Below are 23,206 nucleotides of genomic sequence, written 5' to 3' on the forward strand. Positions count from 1 at the left end.
AGGCTCAGCGGCCATGGTTCAAGGGCCTAGCCGCTCCACAGCATGTGGGATCTTCCCGGACCGGGGCACGAACCCGTGTCCCCTGCATCGGCAGGCGGACTCTCAACCACTGCGCCACCAGGGAAGCCCTGTTTTTTGTTTTTAATTAATTAATTAATTTTGATTTTTGGCTGTACTGGGTCTTCGTTGCTGCATACGGGCTTCCTCTAGTTGCAGTGAGTGGGGGCTACTCTTTGTTGCGGTGCGCGGGCTTCTCATCGCAGTGGCTTCTCTTGCTGTGGAGCACGGGCTCTAGGCACACAGGCTTCACTAGTTGTGGCACGCGGGCTCAGCAGTTGTGGCTCATGGGCTCTGGAGTGCAGGCTCAGTAGCTGTGGCACACGGGCTTAGTTGCTCTGCGGCACGTGGGATCTTCCCGGACCAGGGCTCAAACCCATGTCCCCTGCATTGGCAGGTGGATTCTTAACCACTGTGCCACCAGGGAAGTCCCTCAACCTGAGTTTTATTCCTCCACTTCTGGGTAATACTTTACTTACAACCTCATTCATTCATTCATTCATTCAAATATTGATCTGTTGATTTGTACATCGGTGTTCACAGCAGCATTATTCTGAATAGCCAAGAGGTGGAAGTAACCCAAATGTCCGTCAATAACAGATGAATGGATAAACAAAATATGCTCTGTACATACACCAGAATATTATTCAGCATTAAAATGTAAGGGAGTTCTGACACAGGAACCTTGAGGACATTACGCTCAGTGAAATAAACCAGTTACAAAAGGACAAACACCATAGGATTCCACTTATATACGGTACCCAGAGTAGTCAAATTCATAGAGACAGAAAGTAGAATGGTGGTGCCTAGGGCTGGGGGACGGGGAATGGAAGTGGCTGCTTAATGGGTGTGGAGCTTCAGTTTTGCAAGATGAAAAATAGTCCTGGAGACTGGCTGCACGACAACATGGATGTACTTAGCACTACCGAATCATACACTTAAAAATGCTTAGGATGATATGTTATGTGTATTTTACCACAATTAAAAAGAAAAACGGGCTTCCCTGGTGACGCAGTGGTTGAGAATCTGCCTGCCAATGCAGGGGACACGGGTTCGAGCCCTGGTCTGGGAAGATCCCACATGCCGCGGAGCAACTAGGCCCGTGAGCCACAATTACTGAGCCTGCGTGTCTGGAGCCTGTACTCCGCAACAAGAGAGGCTGCGATAGTGAGAGGCCGCGATAGTGAGAGGCCCATGCACCGCGATGAAGAGTGGCCCCCACTTGCCGCAACTAGAGAAAGCTCTCGCACAGAAACAAAGACGCAACACAGCCATAAATAAATAAATAATTTAAAAAAAAAAAAAGAAAGAAAAACGATCATTTGTTGAGTACCTACTACAGGCCAGGCATTGCAGTAGGCACCAGTGACACAGCATGAGCAAAACAGACGCAGTGTCTGCCCTCATGGAGCTTACAGGCTGATGGGAGGTATCAATCAGCCACCAGAATAAGTGTAAAACTACAGCTGTTAGGGACTTCCCTGGCTGTCCAGTGGTTAAGACTCCATGCTCCCACTGCTCGGGGCACAGGTTCAGTCCCTGGTTGGGGAACTAAGATCCCACATGCCACACGTTATGGCCAAACGAAAGAAGAAAAACTACAGCTGTGAGAAGCACCATGAAGGAGACCCAATCAAGGCTCCAGGGGCAGGAAAGTCTTCACAGAAGAAGCAACATCTGAGATGTGCAGAGTGAGTAGGGGTTAACCAGGCGGAGGGATGGGGAAGAAGAGGAGGAGAGCCTCTGCACTGAGAGGGGCCTGGAGCACACTGACCCCAAGTCTCAGGGTGTCAACCGTGGCTGGATGTGAGGCTCTTGAAAAAGGACAGGTCGGGGTGGGGTGGAATGTGCGATATCAGATTAACTAAACTGAGCTACACGAAAACACCTAGCCCAGTGCTGGCTAAGCCAGCAGTGCTCAAGAACTGTTCCCTCACTTACTCATTCCCCAACCCTCCCAGCGCACAACCCCACAACTTCACTTGAAGTTCAACTGCAGAGAAAAAAGTCCTCCCTGATAGCTTTGCTAAGGGCCTTTTGCTACAGTAGCTCAGTAAGAGGCAAACTAATAATACCGTAAACCTAAACGGTTACTTACGTGTACTTCAGAATGCCTTCCAATTTTGACGTCCAGATAATAACGCTTTTGTCAGCTGATCCAGAAGCAAAGCGCTTGCCTAAAAGTGTTTTTAAAAAGAATAAATTTTCACATTCATTTAGGCTAGCATTTTGCAGAGTATTTCTTAGAAAACGACTTCCTTAAGGTCCCTAGTATGTGTCAGTTGCTTCTCTACCCCTTCTTCTTATCTGTACTGAGTGGCAGTACTTTGGAGTCAGGAAGTTTGAGCTCATATCCTGCTCTGCCTGGCACTAACAAAGATGTACTGAGGGCCTATCACATGCCAGCATCATGTTCTGTGCTCAGAATCAAGTAGTGATTAAAACATACATGCGGTCCACCTTCATAGAGTTTGTCTGGTGGGAAAAGTAGGCATTAAATTAAATTAATCCAATTCAAATACGACGTAGTGAGAAAAAAAAGCAGGCCCTATAAAAGAGAATACCTGAGGACCCAATTTTGGTGAGGGAGGTTTCTGTGAGAATGGTATCTTTCATTGAGACCTAAAGGTTGAGCAAAGCTTAGCCAGGTGCAACGAGAGGAGAGAGACCCATCCATATGGGTCAAACAGATGTGCAAAGGCCCTGAGGCAGGAAAAACCTGCATGTGTGAGGAGCTGAGAGGCAGCCAGCATGGAACATCAAGGGCAAAGGGTGAGGTGGGTGGGGGAGGGATCTCTAGGGGCTTCGAGGCCACAGTAAGATCCTGCTCTCTATCCCAAAGAAAGACTTTAAGCAAAAGAGTGACAGATGAGATTTTCATTTTCACACTGCTTGGGCCATGTGACACTGCTGCAAATACTAAATAATAGAAGCTGCTCTTATTTATTATTTCTGTCACTGCTCCCTTACACTGGCAGGCAGCAGGTGAGGAAGAGTGTGGACTAAGGGCTCAGAGTCGGAGCTGGAATCCCCAGTGACGTCACCCACCAGCTGCAGGACCAGGAACAAGCTACTGAACATCTCTAGGCCTTCATTTCCTCATGTGAAAAGTGGACGCAACAACAGTATTTACCTCACAGTTGTTGTGAAGATTAAATGAGATTAAAGTGCTTAGGTCTGTGCCTGGCCTAGAATGAATGCTAAACAAAAGTAGCTATTATTATTATTTCCTTACATTGCCTTGTATTGCTTTCCTTGAAGAAAAACTAGCTCTTAATACACCTTTGTATCATAGTTGCTCATTAAATACTTATTCAATTTTAGGGGGAAATCGGAAACAAGCAAAATCATCATTTTTTAAAGAGCAAAACCAAATTCAGTGTATCCTCACTTCTAGATCCAAGGGGAAAAGACTTCCTTATCATTACATGAGTGTCACGAGGGGCAGCATGATACACCAGAAAGAACAAGGGCTCTGCAGTCAGAGGATCCAGGTCAGGCCCAGCTCTGCCACCGTCACCCGTAATCGCTCCAAGCCTGTTTTCTGATCCGTGAGAGGAGCTGCGATCCCTTCCCTGCCTCCTTCAGAGGGCTGCTGGGAGATCAAACGTGAAGATGTGTGTGGCAGGACTATGCAAAACGCGGACAAATGCCCCTGATGGCAGGTCTCACTCTACGATCCTCAAGGGCCTTGATGGTGCTGCAGGCCAAAGACGCCCTAGGCTTATAGACTCTGAGGCCTCACAGGTCTCCCCACGGTACTACTCTGAACTTAAACTCAAACACGCACATAAAAAAATATGACTACCGTGGCATAGGGCTCCTGACTACCAGGCAAGAACTAGCGTTGTCTTTGCCACTACCTCATTGTATGACCTCAGCCAGTCGTGTGACTTCTCTAAATCTTTATGTAGGTGTAACATGAAGAGATTGGGCTAGATCAGACTAACACTGTGTGCCCCAAATTGTGTGTATACATGAAGTAGGTGCATTTTTCTAGAGAGGGGTCTGTAGCTTTCATGAGATTCTCAAAGAGGTCTGTCATCTAAAAGAAATTAAAAACCTGGAGCCTGAATGATGTCCATGGTTCATTTAAGCACTGTACCATCGATTCTGCGACTTCTCGGCAGTGGTCACAGAGGGCCACCTCTAATCCTATATCCACTTGACACGTGAGGAAATCGAGACTCGGACAGGGTCAATAACCACCTCAGACTCACAGAGCTTTTCGGGTTGGAGCTGTCTCATCCCAAAGTCCATGTTCTTCCCATTGATGCTATGCTGTGCGTAGCACGGATTTACTTTTAACTCTCAATGTCAGTTTCACGCAGCCGATGTGACCACCACCTCTCCTCTTTCTCACCCCACCTGGTGCCCTAACGCCAATGACTCTTCAACCCCACTAGAACCTCCCTCACCCCTTGTGGTCCTCTCACCCCTCATTACTCAGCAACAAGGTTGCTCACCCCTCATTACTCAAGGTCAATGTATATAATCATTCCTTTGCATACATCCTCTGCCCTTGCCCTCTCACCGCATCTTCAGAGGTGCTTGTAAACCTACCACTCTGGTTAAATCCAACTCTCCACCTCCTCTGTCCCTGTATCTGTGCAGCTCAAAGTGACGGAGAAAAAGACACAATCGCACCACTGATCTCACTTTCAATTCATGATCACCAGCTTTGGGTGGGCCCTTCATGTAGCTAGGGTCTCACTATACCTCCCGGGGCCATTCACTCAGCCCCTCAACTAGGTGGTGTTGTACTCTTTTTTCTTTTTCCTCAACTCTCGGACACCTCCTTCCCCATCCTCACTCTCAGATGTTGCTGCTTCCTATCTCACTGAAAAAACGGAAGAGAATTCTGTTAGACTCCTACTACGACATGCCCCCGCTGCCAGCACTTGCAGTGACATCCTCCACTTCCCACCATGCTCACCTCTGCCCTGGATCCCCTCTCCTCTTCCCACTCAGCAGCTCTGTTCCAGCAATTCCGCCCCCACCTCTACCGCGTCAACTTTCCTCAAACTCAACACGTGTGAAACTGAACTCCGGATCTCCTGCTGTAAGTTTCTCGGCCTGCAGCCTTCCCCATCTCAGTGGAGGGCAACTCCATCCTTTCAGTCATTCAGGTGAAAAACCATGGAGTCACCCCCGACTCCTTTCTTCACGCCCCACATTCTGTCAGGCAATCCTACTGGCTCCACCTTCCAACTGTATCGACTCTGACCACTGCTCCCCACTTTCTCTGCTCCTACAGGGGTCTGAGCTGCCATCACCAGTGGCTGACGCTTCTTCACTCGTCTTTCTGCCCAACCCTCAGCCCTTGCAGGCTGTTTGGCGTACAGCATCTGGAGGGATCCTTTTAAAATATAAATCCAATTAGATTTCTCCTCTGCTCAGAACTCTTTAGTGGTTCCCTGTTTTCAGTGAGAATCAAAGCCAAAGTTCTACAACAGCCAACAGAATCCAGCCAGCCCACACCTGCTACCTCTCTACCCTCTTCCCCTATTGCTCCCCACCGATTCTCTCTGTCCCAGCCCCAGAAAGGCACACCCCACCTGAGGGCCTCTGCAATGGCTCTTCCCTCTGTGAGGAGCTCTCTTTCCCCAGATGCTCAGTCGTTATTTCCCTGCCTCCCCACCTTCAAGTCTTTGCTTGCCTGTCCCCATCTCAATGAGCCACCATGACTACCCTGTTCAACACTGTACCCAATGCCCTGCCCACACAGCACTCTCAATCCCCCTTATTCTGTTCTACTTTTTATTCTTCCTAACACTACCTTCCGCCGTACTGTTCAATTTACTTATTTGCCTTCCCTCATACTCTCTCTCCTTCCCCCACAACCCCCGCCACATAGATAAAAGCCCCATAAGGGCAGGACTCTTTGTTTTGCTCTCTGAAGTATCTCAAGCAGCTAGAACAACGCCTGACACACAGATGGGCCTCAATAAATACTTGAATGACTGAATTGAATTGAATGACTGAACTGAAGTCTAAGAGACTATCTATCTTCCGAAACTGCAAGCTGTACTTGAGCTCACTCAACACGACGAAGGCGCAGCCAAGGAGAGAAATGAGCGGCTGTGAGGCCATTACAGACACTAAATCCAGAGCAGCCTCTTACCATCCTTCGCATATGCCACACAGTACACAGTATCTTTGTGTCCCTTTAGGGGCTGAAGTAAGGTGCCATCAGACGTGTCGTAAACCTGGCAAAAAAGAGACAAAAGTACAGATTACCCGCGTGGCATCCAGTAGTCAGAATCCCTGCAGGTTGCTGCTCCTATTTTTGTTGTCAAAACAACACATTTGTCAATATTCTAAATTTGCACCAAGTAAAAACTGAACCAAGAAACCAGAAAGAATGTGACTTAAAGTTGGGAAACCCAAGAAGGAGAGGCTCTGATTCTGCCCATTACATGGCCGGAAATGTGCCATTAATGCTCGAGAAACAAAACTTCACTCCGTGAAACTTCTCTACACAGTTCACCCCCCTTGCATGTATTTGGATATATGACCAAACAAGCTAGGCCCTCCCTAATAGAGCCAGCACAAAGAGCCCAGCTAGAGCATGATTAAATGCCAGTGTAGCCCTGCCCTACTACCAACATCACAGAGAGATGTTTCATACTTGCTACCAAGAGTTGGAAGTCACAGACCTGAACTCTGGGTTTGCAAATTGTAGGGAGTGTTTTAAAACCCATCTGTAACGTGCATTTACGATTTTATAGCTGTGTATAAATATGTGGAGATTTAAAAAACACACCATCTGAGAAATAAAAGCAAAACCCTCCAGAAATGGTCAGTGTTGGAGAAGATAACCTATGGGAAAAACCTAAAAGGATTTGGATTGTTTACCCTGGACAGAAGAAGTCTGCAGAACAATTTACCCGCAGCTTTCAGATTATGTAGTTACCATGCACAGAATGGAGATCAGGCCGTCTGCATATCTTGAGACAACAGAGCAAGAGGAAGCGGACTTACGCAGGAGGAAGGGGAGATCATGCAAAGGGTTTTAGGTCAAACATAAAGAGTTCTCTGAAAATTACTTTTATACACTGGGACAGGTTCCAGAGACAGCTTACGTTCTTTGAAAATATGAAAAATAGGACAGCATCCATATGGAATTGTTTAGGAAGGCCAGTGCCTAAAAGCTGGGGTCAGGCTATCTGGCTTCTCACAGAGGGAGCCCCTTCAGGCCTGTTGTTTGAATTTTTCAGGGGGACAAAATATGAACTGACAAAGGCTCACTTTCAAAGGCATTTAAATTATTTTGAACTCTTTCTTTGGTGTCTCAAAGTAAAAAGGGAAAGATTAATGACTCCAAAGGAGGTATTGTTCACAGGTTCCTATCTGATAGACAGTTTACCTACCTGTTTTAAGTAGCCCATTTCCTTCCCTATTAAAAAATAATGACTGGTTTTTCCACCTTGCCTTTTTTATCTTAAAAAAAGGGTCAAATTTCAGAGCACTTATAAGAGGCAGAGGAAAAAAAGCACTTAAAAAGGAAACTCAGACAAAATCCTACCAGTAATCTGTTTCCTGCAGCCAAAATCAGTTGGGTTCCGTCGGGCTTAAATGCAAGGTCATATACACTAAACGGGAGACAAGACAAGACAAAAGGACAATTAGGAACCAAAATGATGAGGTCTGCTAATAGCTGGGAAAGCAAACTTTATTTCCATTACGAAGCACTGATTGTGTCTGAGGGAGAAAAATAATAGCTAAGAATTGCATTTGGTTGCAAATTCCATTCAACTACCACATCTTCAATCACAATTCACTTGGCAGTTAGCTGTTGTGTCCCAATTTCCACCTGTCCAGAAGCCAGACGACAGACGTGATTCAAAGAGTAAACAGTGGAGGGCACTACCTCATCTAATAATACCATGAAGGCTACACAAACTGAGAGAACGTGTGAGGGCTAGCAAATCCACAGGTCTCTGAAAAAGTTGGTCATTTATTAAAATATCATTACTGGACTTCCCTGGTGGTCCAGTGGTTAAGACTCCACGCTTCCAATGCAGGGGGCACGGGTTCGATCCCTGGGTGGGGAAGTTCCACATGCCGTGAGGCACAGGCGGAAAAAAAAAAACATTACTCTTTCCAATTAATCAGATACTTACCAAGTGCCTCTTAGGTGCTAGGAGCTAAGAGATACAAGATGAGTAAATCGCAGACCCTCCCTGCCCTCAAGGAAATTACCATCCTGAGGAAAGGTGATGGATGCTCAGACATCCACAAAGAATCACATCATCAATTGTAAAGCACACGTTTTTTTTCACATTTGAACATTTCTAATTTGGGGATGTGTCTTATAATTGATGATGTGTCAGTTTAACTGGCAGCATTTTTTGCTTTCTTAGTCGTATGTAAAATAATGATATTTTACAATCAGTGACCTCTTAGACTGGATGAAATATAGAATAATACTGTGATAGAGGCTTTAGGAGACACATTAAAGCATATATTGTAGGACTCCAAGGAGTGGACACAGTGTTCTGATTTGGAGAAAACAATATGTGAAAAAGGTAGGGCTTCTGAGACATGCAGGAGGAGACTGGGTAGGTGCAGCATTTCAGGCACAGAAAACAGAACAAGCAAAGACAAGACAGTGGGAATAGCAAATGTCTAAATAACCTAATTTGACTGAAACATTTGGCTATGTGCAAGGCAACAGGGAGCAATAAGGCTGGAAAAAACAGGCTGGAGCCGTATTACAAAGATTCTCAAATGCCCCCAGGCAGAGGGTTTCATTAGTTCAGGTGACCCTAGTAAGAATGTGTCAGACAGCACTGCCAAGATGGCCTACTGTAAAAGCTGAGCATGGGATAAATTAACCTGGCACCTGTGAGTGATCGAAAAATATACACCCTGGAGTATTCCCTGGCGGTCCAGGGGTTAAGACTCCACAATTTCATTGCCGAAGGCGCGGGCTTGATCCCTGGTCAGGGAAATAAGATCCCAAAAGCCACGCGCGGTGCGGCCAAAAAAAAAAACCACACCCTGGTAACTACTTGGAGCATTTACCACAAACACCCAATGCTGAGCTCTTCAAATGCATTATTTTATTCTGTCCTCACAAGCATTCTATGAGGTAAGAATTACTACTCAATTTTGTGGTTGAGGACACCACAGTTCAGAGAGGTCAAGTATCTTGCCCAACATCACACAGCAAGTGAAAGGGCCAGAATTTTAACTCAGGTCTGACTTTACAGTCTGTGCTATATGGCCTTCCACTCTCCTGAATCACTGTCAAGTATAACAAATCTATGCCACCCTCAATACTTTAACAACAGTGACTAATATTTATTAAGCACATTTATTTACGTGTGCAAAGTACAGTTTAAATGCTTTACATGTATTAACTCACTTAATTTTCACAACAACCTTATATCTGTTTTACAGATGAGAAAACTAAGGCACAGAGAAGTTAACTAACTTGCCTGAAAATAAACTGCTACTGAGTAGAGGTGGAGCCAGAATTCAAGCACAAGCAGTCTGACTCTGCAGCCCAAGCTCTAACCACTACGCTTGTGGCCTCCATTATAATTATTATTTGCATATGCCATAGTTGACAAAATAATTAGCAAGAGTCTCCATGTTTCATCAGCAGGAAAAAAAAAAAGTGTTATCATCTACTCAAGGCATCACACATAGAATTCAGAGTTCTTATATAGGCTCCATTGACCTCAGAAGCTTCCTTTAATAAAAATAATTCTTCACATATACTCAAGAGTTAAGAGTTGTTGAAGAGGGTAAATTTACATGATCTCATTTGACCTTATGCTAACATAATGCCTCAGACAGGCCAGGCATTATTGGCCCATTTTTACTGATGAGGAAACTGAAGTACACAGGCGAGTCATCTGTCTGCTGTCATACAGCTGGCTGATGGAGAAGCTGGAACACAGCGATTGCTACCCCTCTCCAGTTGGGCATCCCTCGTGATAGAAGCAAACACAAACCCTGAGTCCTTCAGCTTCCTTGCTGTTATGTGGTAACAGACCTGAGCCTTCCCGTCTCTCAGGCTTTCTTTCTCAGAACCTAGGGGACGACGTACTGGGTGCGTTTCACACTCTGCGGAAAAGCAGGGCGGGAAAGGGGAAAGCCGGGGGAGCTGGGGCCAGAAGGGCTGACCTCCGGCCTGAGCTGTGGTCCTCACCTACACAGCAAGGCTAGGGAGCTGCCCTCCCGCCTCGCAGGGTACACAAGCACCACCTCCTGTGGGGAGCTGGTGAGGCACGAGGTTTGGGAGGGGTCTGCACCTCTCTTCCACAGTCATCTTGGTCGTGTGGCTTCCTTCCTGCCTTGTACATATCTGAGCCCATCAAAGTGGTTCCCGTGTGGCTTCTTCTTCACTAGGATCATTTTGGGCTGAATTATTAGCAAATCATTTCTGAGCATCTCACTTGAGCCAAGTCTTTAGCTACCTTCCTTTCAGATGTGAAAATTCATTTTCTCTGCATTTCTTGAAGTTTGCTTTTCTAAAGTATAACATACACATCTGATTTACCCCAATCCAAATTCTTATTGTACTTAGAATCTGTACAGTTCAACTTAAGAGTTATATAATCTTCTGTATTTACACTGTTTCAGATACTATCTTATTCCCTTAATTACAGTCATATGCAATTTCAGGGTAATGACCCTATTTTAGACATTTGTGGACCCACAGTACATGGCATTGTCCTAGACACAAAATGAGTATAACTGACAAACTGACAAGATTTTTATCTTGAACCCCTTGGGCTTTAATTACATCATAAGACCACAGAAACTTTCCCAAACTATTGGGAAAGACCCTAGACCCTGTCATATAGCCCAACTCCCCTACCAGGGCAGGAACCCCCTATTGATGGATCCAGCCTCTGCTTGAACACTTCCAGGGCTAGGGAGTTTACCCGTCTGCAGACAGTACAGTAGGATGGCTCTCTCTCCCCACCTGCCCCCTTTTAAGAAAAACGGACATTGTCAGATTCCATTGCAGAGAGACAGAGGGTGGGTCCTGCAAACTGTCCTCTACCAACCCTGTGCCCACCCCACTGTCAACTGAAGTCTCAAGGTGCCTCTCCAAATCCTGCACAACCTGATCCAGCCCCCACTTACTTGATTTGAATCTTAAGCAAATTGTTACCTCATTAAGTCTCAGTTTCTTCATCTATAAATGGGGTAACAATTCCAACCTCAAAGGCTGCTGTGGAGATTAAACAAGATAAGGCATGTAAACAGTCTGGCCCACAGCTGCTGTGGATGAGGGGCAGAGCAGATGGCAGCCTGCCTGGAATAAGGCATCATGGTTGAGAAGAATCTAGAGCACTGCTTTGAAGGGAGAAAAGAAGGAGCTCAGAGAAGAATAAGAGAACATTTGGGAAGGGCCTTTGGACAGGAAAATGGAGTTTACAGCTGAACTGAAAAGCATAAATTTAAATCTTAGCAAAAGGGGAAGGGTGGGCCAGGGGAAGGACCACCTAATTAAGTGTATAATCTGACATGGAAGGTAATGGGGAGTCACTCTGGGTTGATGAGAGATGGAGTAACGGATCACACAGCAACAGGACTCAAAAAAGAGAATTCCTGCTGCTACACGAAGGTTAGACGGAAGCAAAAGGGCAGACCAGCAGGCGGAGCTGTTTCAGTGTGGAGGAAGAATCTTTGACATCTGGGATTTTGGAGTTCTACTACTTATTTTTATAGTTTTTTGGTTTGTCTCATTCTGGGCTATCAACTTGCATATGTAGCTGCCATCAGTATTGCTGGTCTCTAGAACCCCTAAAGCCCCTACACTAGAATAGCTGTAATGGGCCAAAACCCAAATAACCAATCTTCATTCATCACTCATTCACTCACCTCTTCATTCATTCATGAATACCTCTGTCCATGAAATAATCACAACAACGACTGTCTAGGCTCTAGAATAAGCCTTGGAAACGAGTAAGACATAGCCATTGCTTTTAAGGGGTTTATAGACTTCTGGGATCAACAGTTTCCCATAAACTCTTGCACTAAGCAGACTCTAAGTACCACAAAAGAAGAATGAACGAAATCCTATGCCAGGGGGTGAAAACTGGGAGCCAATCAGGCTATATTTGGCCAGCAAACGTTTTGTTTGGCCCATATGGTATTTTATTTTGTATATATATATATATTACAGATTAGGTGCCAACATTTAAAAATTAGGACATTTCACATAAAAACCCAGATCCCTGGTTTCTGGTGAAAACAGGAAGCTCTGAGCCACGCTGGGCCAAATTCCTGCAGGGTGGTAACTAGGAGAAGCAGAGCAGCTGTTGTCCTTTTCAGTCAGAGCATGCGCTCTCCAGTTTGCCACAGTCCTTGCCACTTCTCAGTATCTGACAGCAAAATCAAATGCTCAGCTGCTAGCTATCGGTAGCTTGTGCTATGAATACTTTTATAACAGTTAAGAGAAAAGTAAAAAAAAAAAAGTTTTTTTTTTTACTCAAATCTCTATTAAAAGTAGAAGTGAAAGATACAGTTGTAGGGCTATACGTTTCAAGAAAAGTACAGTATAGAAAAGAAGAATACTCCTAGTGAAAACAAACAATTCCTTGTGTTCAAGATGCAAATAAACATCTTGCATTTACGTTGCCTGCCTGATTCCTGCAGGCATTTGAGTCTGCAGCCTCTGTAACACCAGGAATAATTAATGCAGTGGCTAAGAGCATTGGCTCTGGAGTGAGGAAGAAAGCTGGCTCCACCACTTACTCACTGTGTGACCCTGGCAAATTATTTACCCACTCTGTGCTTCAGTCGCCTCATATGTAAAACAGAAATAAGTATAGTACCTATGTCAGGTACTGTTGTGAGGTGACAATGAGATAAAAGATATGAAGTTCTTAGCCAGTGCCTGGTACAAAGTAAGCATTAGCTATTACTGGTGCAGAGTACAAAGAGAGCGACCATCTCCAAAGAGAGGCTTAAGGACGTTTAGGATTTCACTGTGAGGAGATGAAGGCCTCACACAGAGAGGCCAAAGAAAAGACAGAGAGGGAATGGCTCTGTTCCAGTAGCCAAAGCAGACGCTTCACAATGAAGCTGAAAAGATCATGTAGGAAGTTTTGAAAGTCAGGCTGAGGAGAACCGCCCAATAAGTCAGTATGCCCCCAAATGTGTTGTTATATGATGCATTTGGGGGATAAAAATGGAATAGGACATTAAACAACGGTGAATCATAAAGTGAGAAAGTCATTCTCTTTCGATACTCTTTCAAACCTTCTAACAAAACATAGGAGAAAGTCTTGCTTTGATGCTATTCAACTCAAGCACCTCTCCAACCACACTTGCTAAATCTCTAGCTCTAGAGACACTACACCTGAGGCTCAGAGGTTCCCTAGCAACAGTATCTAGCTACAACTTGTGAACGCCGTTTTGTTTCTCCCTGCTTTTAAGTTCTACAGTTATTTTACATTTACAGCAATTGCTACTGGTTTTCATACACGGTGTAATAAAGTTTCCCTGTAGAATGTAAAAGCATGTTTAAAGGAAAATAAGTGGGACAAGTTAGAGAAAAGGTTAAGTAAACAAGAGTATAGGTAATACGCGGAAGTGGCATAAGTTGTGAAGATGGAAAACAATGATGAGCCCAGGATGGATTTTGAGTAAAGGAACGACAAGATTAGACTGTGATTACGTGTAAAGCCGCCTCCACAGGCCACTACCTCACGCGTGGTACATCCCCTTGTTCCCTCTCCAGGCCTCAGTTTCTCCATCCGCAAAGCGGTGGGAAGGCGACCCTGCAGTCGCCCAGAGCCGGGACTCAGGGCCCTCAGCCCAGCCCGCAGGCCCGTTACCCTTGGCAACCACCAGGGTTCACGCCATAGCGCCCGCCATCCCCGCTGGGGCTCAGCCCCCCGCTCCTCCCGGACTGCCCCGCTCCTCACCACTGCTCGGCTTTATCTCTCCACGTCAACACGGCCCTCATAGCGGTTTCCCTCACGCCTCGGGCCCCTCCTCCCTGCCTCAGCAACAGGCCTAACTCTGCGAGCCACTTTGTCTCCCGGCGCTACCCCGGCAACGCACATGCGCAGTGAGCTACGCGCGAGGCGGAGAGCTCCGAGTCCGCATGTCTACAAGGGAGGGCTAGAAAGAAGGAACGGGAGGCTGGCTAGAAGGCCTCCTCATATCTAGGACGCGCGCGATTGGTCGGAATGGGTAGGGGGCGGTGCGTCTTCCTCGACAAAGGACTTGATTGGCTGAGCCGTGGAAATGGCGGCTGTGGTCGAGGGGGGCGGCCGGAAAGCGGCTGAGCAGTCGCACAGACTTTCACTGCCTTCATGTTTTGGTTCCATCCTAGAGCTCCGAGCTGAAGAAGTGTTCGCCTCTTACTCCGATCCACACCCAGAGCGACGCACCCTCTCGGCCTATTATTGCAGCTGGAGCCCGCTTGAGGGACACGTCTGGGATGGAGAGTCCGAGCCTGGGGGACTGCGGAGCTGCCCCCTCGGTCATCGCCAACCAGCGCCTAGTCCCCGACCGGCCGTGTGACCTCCGGCAAGTTATTGTCCCCTTCGGGCCTCAGTTTCACCACCTGTAAAATGGGAGCGGGGGAGTAGAAGGTGGGTGGGCATTTCTTACCTAGGGTGGATGGACACTTGGAGGCCGGCAGGGTTAGTTCCTGCGAACAAGGGCTGGAATACTGAGTACTTTTGTATGTGCGGTGTGGGGCTAAGATGATTTACCTACTTTTTTTTCCCCAAAAAAAATGTGATTCTCAGAACTACCGTGAAAGAGGTATTACCTCCTTTTTACAGATGGAGAAAGAGACTTCGACAGGTTAAGTAACTTGCTCTTGGACCCCATAGGTAGTAAATGGCAGAGCTGGGATTTGAACCCAGTCTGTTGATTTTAAAGTTCGTGCTGTTTTCACCAGGATTCAGTTTCCTTATCGCCAAAATTGTGAACGGTATAATTTCTTAAGATCCACCCAGATCCCCCAAATTATTTAACCCCATATTGCATCAGAAGACTTTGATTCTAATTCTAGTTAGTCACTGGCTCATGCTTTGTTTCCCTATTTGTAGAAAAGAAGTTGGTTAGACATCTCTAGAGACTCATCCAACTTTGAAAATGTAAATATGATTAAGTGATTAGGATACACTCTACTGAAGTTTTTCAACAATAGTAGAGGGGGAGAAGTATTAGACCAAGATTTAGTAGACCTAGGTCCTGGAATCAGTTCTGCAAATAACTTAATCTTCCTGTCACTCAATTTTATCAATAAAATGAGAGTAATCCTTATCCTACCTACCTCAGAAGGTTATTGGATCAAGAATGAAAGAGAGTTTGAAAATTCTTTATCAAGTGTTCTTTACCTTTTAGAGGATTACAACCTCTGATGAAAGTAATAGACACTGTCCCCCCACCGCCCCCAAAATGCACATATATATAAAATTTTTACCTCACTTATTTCGGGGGGAGGACGGTGTCTCACTGACTCATTTAAGCTGTTCTGTTGATCCCCGGGTTAAGAGCTCAGCTATTGGTTCATGATTTTAAACTTATGCCAAGTGTCACCAGAAATCTCTATAACAGAGCTATTCAGTGATTAACAACAAAAAAAATTTTTTCTAGCAAGTAGCTTGAGCTTTTCATTGTGCAGAGATTTCCAACTCTTTTTAACCAAGTTGGAGGACAGGAAGATATTGGAGAGGAGGAAGATACTCATAGCATGACTGAGCCATACTGATTTTAATCTCTCGCATAGTCCAAATAGTCCATGTGGTTCCTTCTCTGTTATTTAATAAGCAGAGTCTAATTAATTTTAAATGAGCTAATCACTTGGAGTTTGTTTTTTTTTCAGGGAGGAAGGTGTTGCTTTGGGATCAGAAAGAGTGGGAGAAGATGAGAAACAAATGGTGATAAAAAGCAGCAGTGAGTGTAATCCCTCGCTACAACAAGAACCCATTGCTTCTGCTCAGTTTGGTGGTAGCGCAATGACAGAGTGCCATAAGTCTGTACCATGTGGATGGGAAAGAGTTGTGAAGCAAAGGTTATCTGGGAAAACAGCAGGAAGATATGACGTATATTTCATCAGGTGAGCATGCAAGATGGTAAAGATAGCACAGCCAAATAATTTTGTCTAGACAGGTGGTAGGAAAGCATAGCAGGAGTTTTGGCTTTTTTCTGTTTTTACCATAAAACCATTACAGATTCTATTCCTTCACTGTCACTGGTTACTTACATCAGGTGATTTGGGGACAAATACTTACATTTTCTCCTACTGTGAATGGCTACTGGTAAGGTTGCACTTAAGCTATATTTGTAAAATTATGTTCTGTTGTCATAGAGGAAACTATTTTAAAGTATCACTTGATCACTTTTTTTAATTTTAAATGACAAATGCCCGTGGCAAAGTTTGGAAATTATTAATAAAAAATCCGAAATGTGGTCCAGGTTTTTTTTAAAGTCACTTTTATTAACTAGCAATAAGTTTTCTTTAATATCATTTTCTAGCCCACAGGGACTGAAGTTCCGATCCAAAAGTTCACTTGCTAATTATCTTCACAAAAGTGGAGAGACTTCTCTTAAGCCAGAAGATTTTGATTTTACTGTACTTCATAAAAGGAGCATCAAGTCAGGATGTAAAGACCAAAGCATGGCAGCTCTGCCATCCCAGCTGCAAAACGAAAGTAGCAATTCAAACCGGAGCCTCAGGACACGAAGCAGGTGGAAAAAAGATGTGGTTTCTTTGCCAGGTGCTAGTTTGGCATTGCAAGACAGCAGAGGACTCTCTAACTTTACTTCCATTCGTTGGCTTTTGAAAGAAGATGGTGGTGTTAATGATGCTGACTCCAGAAAGGTTAGAAAGTCCAAAAGAAAGGTGACTGTTTTGAAAGGGATTCAAATTGAGAAAACTGAAACAGGGTGCCGGAGGAGTCTTCCAGATCCTGTTCAAAGTAGTAGAAAAAGAGCATCTGTGTATAATAAGGCAGCAGATGCTGAAAGTGAACCTCTTGCACAAGAAAGTCAGCTTGAGAGAACTTGCTGCGTCTCTGATGCCAGAGCGAGCGACAAGACCCTCACTGTGACCAGTGAAGAGGAGAGGCTTGGTAAAGAAAAATCATTGTGTTCAGGATCAGATTTTGAACAGACCACTTCTGGCATCATAAACAAATTACGTTCAACCGAAGGAGCAGGACACAACAAGAAGTGTGAGGGTACCTTTTTAGAATCTGAGGAAATAAGAACCGAAGTAGAAGTTGGGGAAAGGAAGGAGCATTTGCATATTGACATTTCAAAAGGCGGCTCTGAAATGGACAACAGCTCACAAACGGAGAAAGACTCTACTTCTGCGAAAATATTCCAAGGTATTCAGTGCACTAAAGTGCTGTTAAACATGTGATGAGGATTTTGCACTTCATGCCTGTACCCAGTTAGCATGTGGGAATAGAATGAAGAAGTAGGGCCAAATATCAGATACATTCTACCAGTTGGTCCTAGTGCCTTGGGTAACTGATATTTAAGCCCTTTTGTACGGCAAAGAATCAGCTGGCTACTGCCCCCAACAGAGGGCAATTGTGCCATTAACCGTTGCCACCATCCTGGTACAACACCTGGGACTCTCCTCCACAGTGCTCTCCCTTCTTCCCTTTTTTCCAGCCAATAATCTTACAACTTTAGGGGAAATAAAAAGGTTTCACTTGTGAAAAGATTTGGGGAAGACTCCTTTTATACATAAACTGGTTGAGAATAGTCAGTATCTTCTCTTTGCACCCCTCCTGTTACTTATTACTGATATGTGACTTCCAATTTAATTTTGTATATATCATAGTCATTTTTATCTTCTATTGTAATGCTTCTCTAAAATGCTTTAGCGCTCTAAGTAATTCAAAACTGTAATCACATAGTTCATCTATTGTTTGTAATATGCTCTTAATACAGAGTTCAGAGCTTAGCACTTTTGCCTTTATAATACCTCAGTGAATAAGAGATAAAAGAAAGGAGACCTTTGACCAACCCTATATTAGTTATTCATTATGCCATTATGGTATAATGAATAACTCCTTTAAAGAAGAATAGTAATTTTACTTAAAGTCCTATGGGGAGCCAGCATGGACAGATTAGTAGAGCAGGTGGTTAGAGTTGGTTCCTGCTCTTGGTCCCACTCATGATTTTATTATGTCTTTGCTGTGCCTGGAATTTCTCTACCTTGAACAGAAGATGACCACGGGGCTTCCCTGGTGGCGCAGTGGTTGCGAGTCCGCCTGCCGATGCGGTGGACGTGGGTTCGTGCCCCAGTCCGGGAAGATCTCACGTGCTGCGGAGCGGCTGGGCCCGTGAGCCATGGCCGCTGGACCTGCACGTCCGGAGGCCGTGCTCTGAAGCGGGAGAGGCTACAACAGTGAGGCCCGCGTACCGCAAAAAAAAAAAAAAAAAAAAAAGAAAAAGAGTCTATGTCAGCTCAGCCCTTCCTCTTCTCGGAGAATAACAACAGAAAGCATAACTAAATGATCTTTAAGATGGCAATAAAAACTTTAAAAAAAAAAAAAAAAAAAGAAGATGACCACGTACACCTAGGAACTGCATAAAAATTCTCCAATGTGTCCTTTAAAGACCTTGAGCTTCCTAAAGCCTTGAGGTTTATGTAGATTTATTGCTAGTAAAATGGGCAAATAAAATATCAGAAACATCCTTTTGTGACTAAAATGGAAGTATCCTAGTCATCCTATGCATAAAGAAGTCTAGTTCTCAACATAAGTACGTTTGCTGTAGGTAATAGGTATCCAATGGAGTAGTAAAGACTTTCCAAGGGCCTTAGTTAGAAATTGCCACGTAAATTGAGCTTAGTCTCCTAGTAATAAAGGGGGCTAGTCAGTAATTATCTATAGGAACCCACAGAAGAAATTATCAGGTAGGTAGTAAGAGCAGTTTCCTTTGTTCTGACTCTTTTTTACTTTCCACTGGGCTTTGCCTATTCAAACTAGAATAGCAAAAAACACTAGACTGATTATCTGGAGACGTGGATACTTGTCCCAATCTATAGTCAATCCCACTATTGTTTTCAGATAGTTGCTTAATTTCTAAGCCTTAGAGTCTTCATCTGGAAAACACAGGTAATAACCCTCACCAGTCCTGTTTTTCTCATCATGAATACTGTAAAATGAGAAGTGAAAAAGATGGCTTCACGCTAGACAAATACAAGGTATTATTAACTGACATTCAAATTTAGAGGGTATGGCTATGGGGAGTATTAAATGCAATAATTTTAGAAACTTGAAAGCCTAATAATCGTGGTCAAAGAGTCTTTGTTAAATTAAACTTCCCAGTAGATAGTGGCTTTAGGTGTTCTAAGGTCCAAATCTTAGGCTTTCCTGCAGGTTCTGTTTTATCTGTATCCTTTTCTTTGTTTGGTTTTTGGTGTTTTTTTTTTTTGCGGTACGCGGGCCTCTCACTGTTGTGGCCTCTCCCGCTGCGGAGCACAGGCTCCGGACGCGGAGGCTCAGCGGCCATGGCTCACGGGCCTAGCCGCTCCTCGGCATGTGGGATCTTCCCGGACCGGGGCACAAAACCGTGTCCCCTGCATCGGCAGGCGGACTTTCAACTACTGCGCCATCAGGGAAGCCCTGTTTTTTGTTTTTTTTAGTAAAAGTATTCACTGCAGAATATTTGGAAAATATGGAAAATTAAAAGAAAAGAAAAACTAGCAACAACCATTATACCATTATGCCATTTTGGTTTATTCTAATCTCTATCACATTTTTTCTTTTTTTGTTAAATTGGGATCATATGTTGAATATTGCTTTTATCACTTAAAAATTAATGACATGGGAAAAATTCATGATGTAGTCTCAAAATTTTAATAGCCACATTGTACAAATGTCATAATTTAAAATATTCTATATTATTTCCAATTTTTCAATGTAGTGAACTCTGAACAAAAATCATAGAGAACTAGTATAACAGTGGTTAAAGGCATGGACTCAGGAACCAGACTGCCTGGATTAGAATTTCAGCTCTTGACACTTACTAGCTGTGGGACCTTGGGCAAGTTACCTAGCATCTCTGTATCTCAATTTCCTTATTTGTAAAGTGGAGACAAAATAGTACCTACCTTGCTCGTAGGTCATTAGTAGGATTAAACTGGTTAATTTTTGTGAAGTGCTTAGAATAGTGCTAAACTGAACGTTTTATAGTAGTGGTGTGTTGTTGTTGTTATTTGCAGCCCTGAATATTTCTTTAGGCTAAACCATAGATTCTGTAAACAATGTTCATTCACTCTTTCCTTTTCAGAAGACGCCATCCCACAGACACAAATAGAAAAAAGGAAAACAAGCCTGTATTTTTCCAGCAAATATAACAAAGAAGGTATCCCTTTTCCAATCAGAAAACCAGACTTTAAACCTATTTCAAGTGTTCCCCTCTAATACAGTGTGTTTGTTTAGTTCTTAGTCCCCCACGACGCAAGGCCTTTAAGAAGTGGACACCTCCTCGGTCACCTTTTAATCTTATCCAAGAAACACTTTTCCATGATCCATGGAAGCTCCTCATTGCAACTATATTCCTCAACCGGACCTCAGGTTTGTGGATTCTTTGAATCTTTGTCTTAGTAGAGACAGTGTGATGAGGAGAATTGATCAGGAAACCTGGTCTCAAGTTTGATTTTGAACTCAGGTAAGGCCTTCTTCTTTCAGTCAGTCCTCAAACTCTTCACCTATAGACTAGATGACATCCAACAGCTTTTTTAGCATTAAAGAGCAGATTTTCATTTATGTTCTACTTCCAAATTACTTTTAGTCATCAATGAAAATCCGTTACTTAACCTTCCTCCTCTCTGTGTCATGTATAAAAGCATTTCTTTTTCATTGGGTGCTTTCTTTAATGTCGCTGGCACCTTATGTTCTGTATGCTTTTACACTAGTTATATGATGATCTGATTATTTAAAAACCAATATCATACAAGGCCAGGTTTTGGCATAATTTGGACAGTTAACCAAATTGGTTGATGGTGTTGGGTTTTGACTCTGAGAGTGGTTGCTGATTTAGGTGATGTCTTCTCATCAGGGGTTTAAAAAGAAAGAAAGAAAAAACGTCTCTATGTGAGATTTCTAGATAAAGAAGTACGTGAGCCTAAAATCAGCCCATCAGGAGGCTGGCAGTCACGTAGTTACTTTTACTTCCCAGGCAAAATGGCAATCCCTGTGCTTTGGCAGTTTCTGGAGAAGTATCCTTCAGCTGAGGTAGCGAGAACTGCAAACTGGAGAGATGTTTCAGAACTTCTTAAACCTCTTGGTCTCTACGATCTTCGAGCAAAAACCATTATCAAGTTCTCAGGTACTTTCCCATATACCCAAAGGGAAAAGCATAAATTGTGCCTATTTAAGAGAGCCACACCTTACACTTTAATGTCCTCAGTTGCGACATTAAGAGAGGTCATTTGGCTCAAGCACTGAAGGCATTTGAACACAGTTCGTTTGCCCCAAAGTGCAGTCTCCCGCTGACCCAGGGTCAGGGTAAATCTTTGCGCAGCACCAGGTCAGGCCGTGTGGGCAGGATTAGAGGAAGAAGTCAGTGAAGCAGAAAGTCCAGTTGACCTCAGGGACATTACCCCTGTCTCGTTAGGTCAGCACAATACAATAACGGTTAGTCAGTGGCAGACAAGCAGGTCAGACGGGGGCGGTGGCTGCAGGAATTCAGAAGAAAGCAGCCACAAGTGAGGCTGTTAGGAGAGACTCTTTCCCGTCCCTTTCTGTTGTTCCTCCTTTCCAGGGAAGGTGTTTTTTTCCTAGAGGCTGACCTGATATGTGGGTGTTGTATTCTCAGATGAATATCTGACAAAGCAGTGGAGGTATCCAATTGAGCTTCATGGGATTGGCAAATATGGCAACGACTCTTACCGAATCTTTTGTGTCAATGAGTGGAAGCAGGTAAGGCCCGTCTCCGGCACATCTTGTCTCTGAGGTAAAGTAAGTCCACCGTTATGGTTAGAACTATTTCTTGGACACACATGCCATTACAGTCACAACCAGCTTTGTTCCAAGCTTGAGGGGCAGTAGTGGCTTGGGGTTATTGACAGCAGGAGAGGGTCCATAGATTTCCCCAAGTCCACAAAGACTCCCTGGTCTCTGACTGACCTCCACTGGTTTGCCACTTCTAGCCCTGTTCCTGTCATTTCCATTCACGTACTGTCTCTAGGCCTAATGTGGTTTTCCTCCTGTCACAGTCTACTCGCCTTCAAAAGCACACCACTGAAGGGAAGCAGGCAGGTGCAGGATTGGAGGGCATGCTTGTCGGGTTTCTTCTAGTGGTCTCAGACTATTTTTGTGGTACATGGGTCCTACTTCGGCTGCCCATTCTTTTGAGTATGCCCAGCCCACGGGCATCTGGGTGGCATCCTGGCAGCTGATAGGCACTGCCACGTAGCCTGTACACTGCCCTCTTAGTCTGTGACTTGCCCTAAAGCATTTAGCTGGGAGGTCTGGCCAAGCCCATCCCTGCTTCACCATTTATTGTGACCTGAGCAGTCCATTTAACTCTCAGGGTCTGTAAGCTCCTGGAAAATGGCATATTAATACTTGACTCATGTTATCACCACCCTCCACACTGAGTCCCAGTGAAGATCAGTACCAAATTGGAAAGTACTTTGTAGACTGTAAAGGATTGCTTTGATGTAAGCTATAATTTTAACCATTCATGAATCTCATTAGGGTAAAGGTTATCATTTTCAGGTATATTATCATAAGGTACTGTTCCCCGACCCTATCTTTAAAAAGCCAATTTAAAAAATGTATTTCTGACTAACTTAGATAAGGCCTGTGTCTACTAATGTGTTGTATTTCTTCCAGGTACACCCTGAAGACCACAAGTTAAATAAATATCATGACTGGCTTTGGGAAAATCACGAAAAATTAAGTCTATCTTAAAACTCTTTGACGTTTTCAAGCTTGTTTTTATGCATTGCTTTGCACTTTGATTCTTAAAAGCTCCACTAAGCACAACCGCCTTTCCAGGTGTATAGATTCTAATCAGCCCAACTAGAAACCTAATGCGTGTCTTCTTAATGTGGGTACCACCGGAAGATCTTTGCTACTGAATGTGCTACGACATGTTCTGAGATTTTTTTAAAAAATAAATTGTTATTTGACAACAATCTTGAAAATGTATATGACTTTTCCAATAATGAAATGTGATT

At 44.1% G+C, this 23,206-nt stretch overlaps 2 protein-coding genes across 8 annotated transcripts in view; one reads left to right on the forward strand and one right to left on the reverse strand.

The window, feature by feature from the left end:
• The window catches only part of IFT122 (intraflagellar transport 122), a 70,434-nt gene extending 56,369 nt beyond the window's left edge, over window positions 1-14,065 (reverse strand). For 3 of the 6 annotated variants that reach the window (XM_065885184.1, XM_065885182.1, XM_065885181.1), the window contains exons 1-4: window positions 13,959-13,999; window positions 7,586-7,652; window positions 6,182-6,266; window positions 2,156-2,234 (exon numbers count right to left, since the gene is read on the reverse strand). In XM_065885184.1, the coding sequence (XP_065741256.1) occupies window positions 2,156-2,234; window positions 6,182-6,266; window positions 7,586-7,652; window positions 13,959-13,999 (272 nt within the window). Of the gene's footprint in view, window positions 1-2,155; window positions 2,235-6,181; window positions 6,267-7,585; window positions 7,653-13,958 lie in introns of all 6 variants that reach the window. The other 3 variants (XM_065885187.1, XM_065885185.1, XM_065885183.1) reach the window with 2 other exon arrangements.
• A 219-nt stretch (window positions 14,066-14,284) lies between these two features.
• Window positions 14,285-23,166, forward strand: MBD4 (methyl-CpG binding domain 4, DNA glycosylase). 2 transcript variants are annotated; one of them, XM_065885623.1, is made up of 8 exons: window positions 14,285-14,568; window positions 15,878-16,111; window positions 16,531-17,384; window positions 20,308-20,382; window positions 20,460-20,594; window positions 21,199-21,348; window positions 21,838-21,941; window positions 22,860-23,166. In XM_065885623.1, exons 1-8 carry the CDS (start codon window positions 14,480-14,482, stop codon window positions 22,935-22,937), a joined length of 1,719 nt encoding a protein of 572 aa, XP_065741695.1. In that variant the 5' UTR covers window positions 14,285-14,479; the 3' UTR covers window positions 22,938-23,166. The 2 variants fall into 2 exon arrangements, with proteins under 2 accessions (XP_065741695.1, XP_065741694.1); XM_065885622.1 differs by having other exon boundaries at window positions 14,477-14,572; window positions 15,882-16,111; window positions 22,860-22,937.
• Window positions 23,167-23,206: the final 40 nt, after the last annotated feature.

Source organism: Phocoena phocoena, chromosome 10, assembly GCF_963924675.1.
Source record: "Phocoena phocoena chromosome 10, mPhoPho1.1, whole genome shotgun sequence".
NCBI lineage: Eukaryota > Metazoa > Chordata > Mammalia > Artiodactyla > Phocoenidae > Phocoena > Phocoena phocoena.

Coding starts and splice junctions, on each gene's coding strand:
- MBD4 (XM_065885623.1), top strand. CDS start 14,480: ATGGAGAGTCCGAGCCTGGGGGACTGCGGAGCTGCCCCCTCGGTCATC. Junction 21,349..21,837: donor AACCATTATCAAGTTCTCAG/GTACTTTCCCAT, acceptor TTGTATTCTCAG/ATGAATATCTGACAAAGCAG. Junction 21,942..22,859: donor GTGTCAATGAGTGGAAGCAG/GTAAGGCCCGTC, acceptor TATTTCTTCCAG/GTACACCCTGAAGACCACAA.